Source organism: Neoarius graeffei, chromosome 1, assembly GCF_027579695.1.
Source record: "Neoarius graeffei isolate fNeoGra1 chromosome 1, fNeoGra1.pri, whole genome shotgun sequence".
Classification (NCBI taxonomy): Eukaryota; Metazoa; Chordata; class Actinopteri; order Siluriformes; family Ariidae; genus Neoarius; species Neoarius graeffei.
The window spans coordinates 97,404,160-97,416,789 of record NC_083569.1 but is presented as its reverse complement, the minus strand read 5'-3'; the positions used below and the strand labels follow the sequence as shown (position 1 = coordinate 97,416,789).

General features: G+C 44.4%; 1 protein-coding gene across 1 annotated transcript in view; it reads right to left on the bottom strand.

Moving 5' to 3' along the window:
- Window positions 1-11,794, bottom strand: part of LOC132874136 (SLAM family member 7-like) — a 28,327-nt gene extending 16,533 nt beyond the window's left edge. Inside the window, exon 1 of the mRNA XM_060910126.1 lies at window positions 11,651-11,794. Within this exon, the coding sequence (XP_060766109.1) occupies window positions 11,651-11,714 (64 nt within the window). The 5' untranslated portion in view covers window positions 11,715-11,794. The remainder of the gene's footprint in view (window positions 1-11,650) is intronic.
- Between the last annotated feature and the right edge of the window lie 836 nt (window positions 11,795-12,630).

Below are 12,630 nucleotides of genomic sequence, written 5' to 3'. Positions count from 1 at the left end.
AGAAGAATGACTTTTTTATTTGTAGGCTACAGAAACTTTGAGGAACGAAATAAAAACCAGTATTAACCGGTTACCATTATTTTTAATAAGCGTTTCTGTTCCGGAACATAAAAAATAATAAAGTTTCTGGTTTCGTTTCTGTTCCATGTGAAATAGACAAAGTTCCCGGTTTTCGTTTTCGTTCCTTGAACCGGTTCAAAGCCCTGGTCAGTACTAACACCACAGAATGGGACACCTCAACAGAGTGAGGTAAGTTTGTAGTTTGATATTGTTACTAACACTACCCCCCCCCCCCCCCCGCACTAAGGTGTCCTGGTTTTCCCAAATCAAAATATGGTCACCCTAGTGTACGTGCCTCTTGACATAGGACGTGGGAGGGCACAGACCAGTTGTCCTGAGCAGTTAGCTGCGCCGCCTGGCCCCATAGATCTAGTGGGCACTGATAAGATGCATAGTGATGGTGCGTGTGGGGGTAGTATTTTGTTTCCTATTCCTAGTAATGCCCAGGCTCCCCTCACCTCCACTCCTATCAGTCCCCCCTCTGAAACAGAGAATACACTCAAGCACTTAGGTCTTATGATCACTGAGTTAGGTAAACACATAGGTGACACGGTCACTGCCCATCTGCTGTCTGATAGACACAATGACTCACAAGCACACACACAACACGCAGATGACAGAGGTAGCCCCCAGACCCAGACTGCTACAGTGGATATGTCTCAGCTTAATGTGGTGCTTAAAGTGCTGATGACACGAACATGACTCTATGCAATTTCTTAAATAAACTATACAACATAGCAAACATGTTAGATTTCTGTTATAATTACGTGAAAATAAGCTGTTGTTACGCGAATATCCAACTTTTAATTGCACAACGCAAGAAAACTGGGTCCGTGGCTCACGGCCATGTTGTGACGTCAGCGGAAGAACACGCTGCAGTTCATTGGCTGTTCTACTCAATGGAAATGGCGCATGAAAACGCCGGTGAACTCTCTAGTGCTAGCTCTTCAACAACCAAATACTGGTACTTTAAGCAGTGATCATGATGGCATGATTTTATCTGATTTTAAATAAATGAGATTGATAATAATGTGAATGTTCACAACTAGTACATACAAACTCTGCAGCTTCTGATTCAGCAGCTGCATCATACTCCGCAAAAACATCAGCAAGAACCTACAATATAAATGGAAATGCAATACACTAAGCTCAAATGACTTTTGGAAAGTATAATTTCTAAATTTTTTCTACATATTCTTGAAGTCGGTCATCGGGGTACTTGCTACCGTTCCCTAACAACGCATGGCAAAGGGTAAAGTGTAGTGTTGCTACGAGTACTTGCTAAAGCCTCCGGTGGAAGATCCTCGATGTGCTGATAAGACATACAGTTCTATATAACACACAAGTGTCACGATAATCACAAAACAGATGCAAATTGTTAAAATACCTAATTTTTAAGCAATCATGTGTTGATCTCTTCCGAATAGAATCTATGATAGCCTACCCTCTTTACCCTTTGCCTCTCGTTGCTAGGCGGCAGTTACATGAAAGCCACAAGCTTTCACAAGCAAATACATGACTGATATCACGCCGACTTTATGATTACATTTATGATTATCATGAATGTGTACTCTATGATGTGTACTCTATGAGCGCTCTGGAGCGAGTCACTTCCAAGATGGCCGCGCAGACCGCATGGTTACTATTTTTAGCATCATGTCGGAGCACTCTATAGCTCTACGTACTTTTATCTTATGTCGTTTCTCAACACATGTTCTGACAGGAGGACTGTCTTTGGAGGAGTCGCCTTGTCCCAGGCAACTGCTGGATCCGGCGTAGCTACTAGTAGACCCCCTCCGGAATACTGTAGGCACTGCTGATGGCAGCAACACACGTTTGTGCTGAACTGAACACCCAAGAGATTCCTTTAAGCTGGGAAGGGTGTCAAAACAATCCAAATCGAAGTATTCAGAGCACAGGACGGATGTTGGTGAGAGCTCCCACTTGTCACGAGTGCGCCTGACTTGCCTCACCCACTTCGCATGCAGCTCGGGATCTCTGGGAAACTTGAATAAACTTACGCCATCCTTGTGGGTTTTGGAGCAAAAGCTGGCAACACAACGCGAAGGCATAATAACTACATATATATATATATATATATATATATATATATATATATATATATATATATATATATATATATATATATATAATAATGTATAAATACTAATAATGATAAACTGAACACCTGCCGCATCAACAACAAACTGGTAAGTTAGGAGGAAGGTTCTTTCGCTGACGTAATATAGCTCCTCCTCCTCTTTTGTCTCCTGGGTGCTGCAGCCCCATCAAATTTGCCCAAATAGCCGCGTTTTTTATCATAACTTGTAAAATAGGCGCCTTTGTGAATTAATATATGGATCATCGGGAATTACTTTTTATGTTATAAAACATCGCCAAAGATGTCAAAAACGTGTCATCAGCACTTTAAGTCAGAAGTTAAGGACCCACCCACTTTCCGTGGGGATGCCACTGATAAGTGTACTGTGAGTGAATGGGCAGGCCTCATGGAAAAATTTCTGAAAAAGAAAAAAGTCGCTGTTGCAGACAGAGCAGATGAGATACTAAGTAAACTGATGGGCAGAGCTAAAGATGTGGTCAAGATAGCCCTGAGGAGTGACCCCTCTCGCAATGCAGTCCAGCAACCTGAAATCATTTATGCCATTCTAAAACAACACTTCAGTGATGTCTCATACTCATGCATGCCACTTGCAGACTTTTACAGTACCTTGCCCAAACAACGGGAGGGGGCTCTTGACTACTGGGTCCATCTTAACAAGGCAGCTGATGTAGCCGACGAGTGTCTGTGGCACCAGGGTAAGAGTATGGGAGACATTAACAAAGAAGTAGCAATGATGTTTGTGCGCCACTGCCCTGATCAGTCTCTCGCCATGGTGTTCAAGAGTAAGCTTGTTGAACAGTGGACAGCTAAAGAGGTTCAGGACAGGATTGATGAGCATCAGAGTGAGGTCAAGACCAGGCGCAGAGAAGTCAACTGTCTGCAGCAGAATACTGTACTCTCCCATAATAGTGAACAGGGCTACGGTCTGATCGAGACAGAGTGTGCGCTACAGTCCTGCAAGCAGAGGGTAGGGCAGCCACACAGTTCTGATGACTCTGGGCTCACTGCACAGGCAAGTGTGGATAAAATGGCTGATATGCTTAGTAAAGTCCTGGAAAGTCTCAATGCCCTCCATGCTGCTAAACCCCGAAGTACTGCATGTGGCAGAATGGGCCGCAGCAAATGTCGTGTTTGTGGTGAGGGATATCACACCACAGCTGAGCACTGTAGAACCCACTGCCTGTGTTTTGGCTGTCACAAGCCTGGTCACACAAAACAGTCCTGCCCATCAGCTTCTCAACCAGCCCCAGCCAATGTGCCTCCATTCTCCCCTCAGTCAAACTAGATAGCCTGCATTTTGAGAGGGGAGGTGTGGGCGTTTCTAATGCATCCCTCAATCATTCTTCTGATTTAAAAGCCATATTTGAGTCAGTTAAGCAATCATTCCCAAACACTGCCACAGTCGTCATGCAAAACACATCACGTTTACACACAAATGACAGTCTGTTTTGTACCCCTGTAGTTATAAATGGAGCAACCACTGTGAGAGCTATGCTTGATACTGGATCTATGGCATGCACGATTAATGAGGATGTTGAGAGAAAATTAACAGGGACCGGTTCATTGGAACATGATGCAAAGTCTAACACTGACATTGTCTTGGTGGGCTGCGGTGGAAAGCTTGTCTATCCGAAGAGAGTCTGTGACCTTCGGCTTGAACTTTATGGATATACTGTTATCGTGCCCACTCTAGTAGTGCCTGGACAGATTGACGAGTTGATCATTGGCACAAATGTGATTAAATTTTTGTCCCACAAACTCAAAGACAGTGACATGTATTGGAAAGTTGTTTCTACCCACTGTAGTTCAGATGGCAGAGGGGCCCAAGACGACTTTGTTGCCATGCTCGCCGGTGTTCACCAGTGGACAGGGGATGACATGCCTGACAAAGTGGGTACAGTAAAGCTCCGCCAAGCTGTTACTCTTCTACCAGGCCATGAACATCTTGTCTGGGGTAAACTGCCAGAGAACTCACGCGGCCCTCCAGGCTGCACAGTTATGGTTGAGCCCACCACATCTCATGCAGTCCCAAGAAACATTTTAGTGGGACATGTAGTTACGCCATTGTGGGGGGATGGGTGGGTTCCCATGAAAATAATGAATCCAACTGGCAAGCCTGTTGTTCTTTGGAGAAATGCCAAAATAGCCGATGTGCATCCCTGTCTGGCTTTGGAAGACATGTTAGACTGTGAGCCCCTTCACCATACAGCTAATAGCCAGTGGACTAAGAGCAACACACAAACGCCAGGTGCCAACGTTGCAGACAGCCTGACAGATTTAGACATTGACTCTTGTGAAGTGTCTGAGAGTGGGAAACATGAGTTATGTAAGCTCACAGTGGCATATTCAGACATCTTTTCCAAGCACAGCTTAGACTGCGGCAAAGTTAAGGATTTTGTTCACCGCATCCATTTAGTAGATAACAAGCCATTCCGGCTGCCATACAGATGAGTTCCCCCTGCTGACTATCAGAAACTCAGAGTTGTTCTTAACGAGATGGAAGAGAGGGGGATAATTAGAAAGTCCTCGAGTGAATTTGCATCCCCACTCGGCCTAGTATGGAAGAAAAATGGAGATTTGAGGCTGTGTACAGACTTTCTGTGGCTGAATGTGCGTACAGTCAAAGATGCGCACCCGCTGCCCCACCAAGAAGACTGCCTCGCTGCACTAGGTGGCAATGTGTTTTTTAGCACAATGGACTTAACCTCAGGATTTTATAACATTCCCCTCCATGACAAAAAGTACACAGCTTTCTCTTCTCCTGTTGGCCTACATGAGTATAACAGGCTCCCACAAGGCCTCTGCAATAGCCCAGCCAGTTTCATGAGAATGATGATGAAGATTTTTGGCGATCAGAATTTCATGAGTTTGCTATGCTATCTTGATGATCTCTTGACATTTGCCCCAACTGAAGATGAGGCGCTAAAAAGACTTGAGATGATTTTTCAGAGGCTGCATGCACACAACCTGAAACTCTCACCTAAGAAATGTTTTTTCCTCCGACGCTCTGTAAGGTTCCTTGGTCACGTCATTGACAGTCAAGGGATTTCCACTGACCCATCCAAAGTGGAGGCCATCACGAATGTTGTCAGAGCAGATCTAATGAAAGCTGATGGGCTGACTCCTGACGTCAAGAAGATTCAGTCCTTTTTAGGACTGGTGATGTCGTATCAGCATTTCATTGAGAACTGCTCCACCATAGCCAAGCCACTTTTTCACCTCACAGCTGGGCGTAAACAGGTGAGAGCACACAGAGATGGCAGGACAAAGAAGGTTCCCGTGTCAAGGCAATTGACAGCAGCTGATTGGACCCCTGACTGCGAGCAGGCCCTGCATAAGCTTAAAGATGCACTTCTTGCTAATGTGGTGTTGGCACACCCTGACTTTTCCAGACCTTTTATTTTGGCTACTGATGCCTCTACCGATGGTCTGGGTGCTGTTTTATCACAAGTTTTGCCTGGAGAAGACCGGGCTATAGCCTTTGCAAGCAAGACTTTAAGTAAAGCCCAGAGCAAGTATCCTGCCCACCGTCTCGAGTTTTTTGCTTTGAAGTGGGCGGTCTGTGAGAAATTTAGTCACTGGCTGAAGGGACACAAATTCACTGCTTGGACGGATAACAATCCGCTGACACATATCCTGACTAAGCCCAGGCTGGACTCTTGTGAACAATGCTGGGTGGCCAAGCTTGCAGCCTATGATTTTGATGTGAAATATGTCCCTGGTAGTAAAAATGTTGTTGCAGATGCACTGAGTCGAATCCCTTTTGCTGCAACTAAAGTGAGTCACAGACTAATTAATGAGCCTTACTCTGCCCTTCTGTCCATCTCAGAAAATTTGCCTGGCCCTGAATTACAGGACGTGTTCCGTCAGTCTACAGCCTGTCCAGCAACTCAACTCTTTGGCGTGTCTGGGAGGTCACATGACGACCACCCTGCTGTTTCATCAATGTCTGCTGTAGACGTTGCCATAGTTATGAGTAGCCACACGGACTGGGAAACTGCTGCCAGAGTGAGAGCCGTTCCCTTAGCCCACCACATTCAGAGTCTCACTGACATTGGTCAGAGTGCACTGCCGTCCTTTTCTGCACGTGAGCTTGTAGACAGACAGCGTGGTGATGCTGACCTTGCCCGTGTCATTTTTTATGTTGGTCAGAGACGGCGACCCTCCAGGCGTGAACGCGCTCAAGAGACATGGACCACACTGAGACTTCTTAAGCAGTGGCAGAAGTTGTCTATAATGGATGAGATCTTATACAGAGTGGCTAAAGACCCAGTTACTGGCAGAAAGAAATTTCAATATGTAGTTCCCCAGTCCCTCTGGTCTGATGTCCTCCGAGGCTGCCATGAGGATGCTGGACACCAGGGTCAACTTCGGACACTGCACCTGGTCAAGCAGAGGTTTTACTGGGCCAGCATGGAGAGGGATGTTGGGGACCATGTGAAGTGCTGCACCAGATGCGTGGTGAGCAAAACGCCAGAGCCAGAGGGTCGTGCTCCTCTCGAGAGTGTCAAGACAACAGCGCCACTTCAGTTAGTCTGCATTGATTTTTGGACAGCAGAGGATTTGAAGAACAGACCTGTTGATGTCTTAGTGGTGACAGATCACTATACAAAACTGGCCCATGCATTCCGCTGCTCAGACCAGACAGCAAGACAGGTGGCTTGGAAGCTGTGGGACAATTTTTTCTGTTTCTATGGCTTTCCTGAACGCATTCACTCGGACCAAGGGTTGAACTTCGAAAGTGAATTGATAGCTGCCCTGCTTCAGATCTCGGGGTGAAGAGGTCACACACAATTGCTTATCACCCCATGGGCAATGGCCTTGCTGAGCGGTTCAACCACACACTAGGCAACATGATCAGAGCACTCCCGCCTAGAGAGAAACAGTCTTGGCCGCAAATGTTGCATACACTGGCTTTTATGTATAATTGTACTGTCCATGAAACAACTGGCTTCCCCCCATTTTACCTCATGTTTGGCCGTGTCCCTCGCCTACCAGTGGATGTCTTGTTTAAGTCTGTACTGAGGGAAGATGGTGAAGTTGCTTACCCCAAGTTTGTAGAATCCCTCCACAAAGACCTCCGTGAGGCCATGCTCCTTGTTGAGGAGAACGCCAGTAGAGAGCAGAAACACCAAGCTCAAGTCTACAAACGGCGGGTGAAGGGTGGCCAGATTGTGTGTGGTGACAGAGTGCTGCTTGCTAACAAGGGTGAGAGAGGCCGAAAGAAGTTGGCAGACAGGTGGGAAAACATTGTTTACACTGTAACTGACACTGATCCAAAGACTCATATTTTCAAAATTCTCAACCCAGTAACTGGACAGACTAAAGTCGTTCATCGTAACATGCTCCTGTGTGTGAATTTTCTCCCTGTCATGACTGAAGCAGAGAGTGAGAGTGTATCTTTGGATTCCTCCTGTAGTGTTGAGTGTGATGACAACACCATGTTTTCCTCCAACCAGCACTCAGAGTGCGTAGACAAAACTGTCCTAACAAATGAATGGGTATCTCACAGTCCTTTTGAAGAGCCTGGCTTCGAGAGCCCTGACCGTATTTCACATTCAGAAACCCCTGGTATGGCTGAGCTGACAGCGGACAATAACTCTCTGACCGACAGTGCTGAAATTGCCAGTGCAGTGCCAGACCAGGAGACCTGTGATTCTGATGCGGGTGCCAGTGCAGTTGACAGTGTTAGTCTGGGCACCACTGTACCACACAGACACACCATGCCCCTACATTCCCCTGTGCCTACAGAAGCTCAACACGTGCCTGACACTCCTACACGTAGGTCTAGAGTGGGTCGGATTATTCGACCAGTGAATAGACCAATTTACAATCTGTCTGCTCAGAAAACACTTGCCTCACCAGCCAGTAGACTTCAGAAGTGGGCAAGTTCAGTTCTTAGTGTTACAAAAGTTGGTTAATGTAGAGTCTTTCTCTTCTACTATTTTCCTACTTTTCATCTCTTTCATTTTTAAGTGGCTTCTTGGTATTATGATGTTGATGTGGCATGTTATTGTGCATGCTGATACTGAATTGAATGTGTGAAGTGTAAATGGCACTTCGTAGGTCATCTTTGTAGGGTTTGTGTCACCCTCACGAGTTCTTAGATGAACAACCTTTGGTTGACGGAGGTGTATCTCAGGATGATATGCCTATTTCAATTCAAGATCTTTGTGATGTGTATAATGTGTAATAATGTTCTGAAGTGTGTTATCCTTGTATCTGGGTATTCTACTTGCCATGGATGTTTGTTGCTGGGATGTCTGATGCAGGAGCATTGGTTTTGTTGTGTTTTTTGTGTGCAAGTGGAATTAAGAGGGGGAGAATGTAACAGTATATATATTGATCCCACTTGCACCCAGCTTTTCACGTGAATACCAACCTCTAGAGGCAGAACTGCTTGGCTCTCTCTCACAGTTCCTGGAGCGTGAGCAAGTGGTAAGTTCTATGTAAACAGCGCTCCGAACGTAATTAAATATTCATGCTCGTGTTAACATTCTAAATCAACACTCATTGATGTATATTGTGTCTGAACACTTGTAGTCATTGTCAGTGTATGTTATATTATTTTTAATGTCAATTTGAGCATGTTATGTCGGAGTTTACAGAGCACACGTGCGTACAGCTAATTCGTTATCTCTCCCCACGCTAGCTTTCTTTTGTGTATGCAAGCCTGCACTGCGCTGCCCTGCTGACCTCCCGTGTTATTTTGTGCATCCCAGGTACATAATCAATTCCTTGTTAGGCTCTTTTCTGTTTTATTTGATTTTATTCATATACTCTCTCACAATCCTGGACAGTGAGCGAGTGCTTTCTTTTGTGTATGCAAGCCTGCGCTGCCCTGCTGACCACCCGTGTTATTTTGTGCATCCCAGGGTAAATAAAGTTTGCTGCACTCTCCCACGTCTCCTCGTCATTCAAGCACTTCACAATGCAGGTTTTATGAGGGGTTACATATGCATCAAGAGACATGTAGGCTTTCATTGATTCTTTTGTGTATACTGAAGGCGTGCCAATCACATACAGGCAGATATCGCCGAAGGTCAGGTCAGGCCAGGTGCCTGGATTTGGGTCCCATTTGTCCGTAACTGTGTAAGGATCAGGCAAAACTTTGGTGCCACTGTTGTACAGAAGCTTTGCTGCATATCTTTGCTTAGCATCAGTTGGCAACGAACTTGCATACTGCGATAAACCGCTACGAAAACTAGGCGATGATGCAACTTTGTCGGCCATTGTGAACAGTTCTTGCCAACCAATTGTACGCGCATGCGCAATATTACGTCACGCTCTAGTTTGGTGAACTCTCCCATACCAGGACATTTAATGGGGTTACCCACTGATGCGCACAGGGGCACACACATAATCCCTATAACAGAACGTGGATTCTTAATGGCCACATTATTAGGAGCACGTGTGTCTGTATAAACGCGCACATACATTTAGCATGCAAATGGCATGTGAACCATTAGCATGTTAGCATACCTGCAGGTATCATTTTAGCGGTGACAAATTAACTTAAGCTTAGTGGCCACTTCATTAGGAACACTTGTGCTCGGACATACACACACACACACACACACACACACACACACAGATATTTATCATGTTAGTCAATAGCATGTTAGCATGCTAGCAGGTAGCCATGACAGACTATCCCTTTTGTCTCATTTACACAGTGATTGTACAGGATACCTCAGGATTCTTTACTTGAAAAATTGCAAGCAAAGGTAAAAATGTTTACATCCAATCTTCTCCTTTTTGCTTGAGCATTGCTGGTCCATTTCTTCTTTGACTGCTTGCTTTTGTGCTCGAATTTTGTTAGAACAGCATCAGGTTTGAGCCTTCTCTGTCTAACACTGACACCTAAACTCTCCAACAGATGGGGATTCTTCAAAAATGAATCCTCCTCGAAGTGATTGGAGCACAGAGCGGCGTATTTACCCAGCTGCCAATCCTCTCACTTCACACGCACAATCCACTCTCTCCGCCTCTTCTCCTCTCTCGGAAAAAGGTAAAAACTTCTTCCTAAACCAGTCCCGTTGTTACAATTCACTGCACAACAATAAGGCATGTTTTTTCTTTGGAAATTCCTGAATGCACGTCTGCACTCAAGCCGAACGGCAATGTAAGTAAACGGAAGTGTACTCAACTCAAGTGATTTGTTTGACTTAAATGACGTCACGCGCCGAGTGGTCACGAAAATAGCCGAACAGAAATTCACCACGATCCGTGCTAACTTATTTTAATTATTTCTTATTAACAATACTTCTTGGGACCAGAAGAAAATTACAGAGGTTTTTTTTTTAACATATAAAGTTTCAAATGTGCATAAAATTAAAACTGTTGCCTATGAGCTTTAACATTATCTGTAAAGTGTTAAATGTGACACTGGAGTGCATAAGGCCTATTTAATCTCATCTCATTCTCATTATCTCTAATCGCTTTATACTGTTCTACAGGGTCGCAGGCAAGCTGGAGCCTATCCCAGCTGACTATGGGCGAAAGGCGGGGTACACCCTGGACAAGTCGCCAGGTTATCACAGGGCTGACACAGACAACCATTCACACTCACATTCACACCTACGGTCAATTTAGAGTCACCAGTTAGCCTAACCTGCATGTCTTTGGACTGTGGGAAAACCAGAGCACCCAGAGGAAACCCACGCGGACACGGGGAGAACATGCAAACTCCGCACAGAAAGGCCCTCGCCGGCCACGGGGCTCGAACCCGGACCTTCTTGCTGTGAGAAGGTCCTGTTTAATCTTTATGGACCAAAATCTTCACCCCTTTTTTCTGCTTTTGGGCTGAAAACTGAAAGAGCTATGAGTTCAGTGCCATCCCTCATAAATATATTTGACTGATGTTAGATATGTACAGTATATCATGGTTTGAAAATTCAACCTCAGACGCCAGCAGCATTTCTGAATTTATTTCCAATTCTGTGCCTTTAAACACTGGTGGCTGTTCTCTTAATTTGCTGATGTTGTTAGGTGTTGTGAGACTTGCTGACCAATCAGTCTAATCATTTGTTTTATATCTGCCCCACTCAAGTGTCACAATTGGCAATTTCCTAGCTTGTTTATATTATTATTTGTTTATCTGAGGTCACTGGTGTTCCTTTCTACTGCTCTTTATCTATTGTCTCATGTCAGGTTTACTGAAGTTAACCACATATTTTTCTGCAGATAGAGAATGATAAGAGACAGTCACATGAGAAATAAGTTGAGCAGCAGTGGCGTCCTGTTATTGTAGTGACATTACAAGTGCATAATTTGATATGCACTTGTAATGGAAAAAAACCCCCACTAATTCAAGCTCTATATCTTTTGCATTTCAGAACATTTTCCAGATTGCCTCTCGACTTAGAAAGCTACAAAGAAGATAACTCATTGATTGTGAATGATTGATTAAAAGAGCTTAATTTGCGATGTTCATTAAAATGATCCCATATTTATCTCAATACATACCCTGGAGAACACCAAGCAGCAGCACTCCAGAGAAGGAAACACAATATCCATTAAAATTCTGCATTTCTGTGTTAACCTACAATTGTTTTTTTCCTGCTGCAGCTCTTCTGAGACCGTAAACTCAACACTAACTGAAGACAGCAAAAACACTTCCGCACTCATTGTGTGTCTGAGGTCACTGAATCTTTAAATGTTTGTGGTGTGCAGCTCTAAAGGCAAAAAGGTACCACACAGTGCTGCACACAAAGATATCATGTGTAGTGTACTTTCCAAAAGTAGTTTAGAGCCTCTCTCACTTCTCATGAACTGCATCACTGTGGTTCTCCTAATATATGTACAGCTAATAAAACAGATCAATGTGCACAAACCCAAGAAAATGTGTTTATTCTGGGACTTGCAAAAGTATTCTGCCCATTATAAGTCATCATATTCATCTGTATTACACATCCCATTTACACACAATGCTCTGGGCAGTATCTTCTATTGTAAACCATGATCTTCAAGTAAAATCACAAAGCCAAAATGTATTATTTATCAGCATATATATATAAAAAAATGCTAGTATTCAACCGTTTCAGACTAGTACTTTATAGAACCACATTTCCTGCAATTCTACAAGAGTCTAGTACAGGGCCGGTTCTAGGCAGGCATATATGAGGGGGCAGTCAGAAATGTGAAGGGGGCATCATGCATACACATCAGGCTCCAGCACTTTTTTTTCTGTGCTTATAGTAACAGTGTTTTCTTCATGGAATTAGGTTGTTAGCTATGTGTCCAACCCCAACCTGGAGAAGTGGATTGCACTTTATCATGCCTCTACCTTCAGACCTGTCCAACTTGGGTGTCCCACCTGAAGACTAAGCTCCTGCTGGTATAGCTCTTAAGGTCACTGAGGCACGCAAACCCCCTGACCACAATAAGGTGGCAATCCCTCGGAGGGGGGAATCTGAAAAATAAAAAATAAAATAAAATATCCTTCA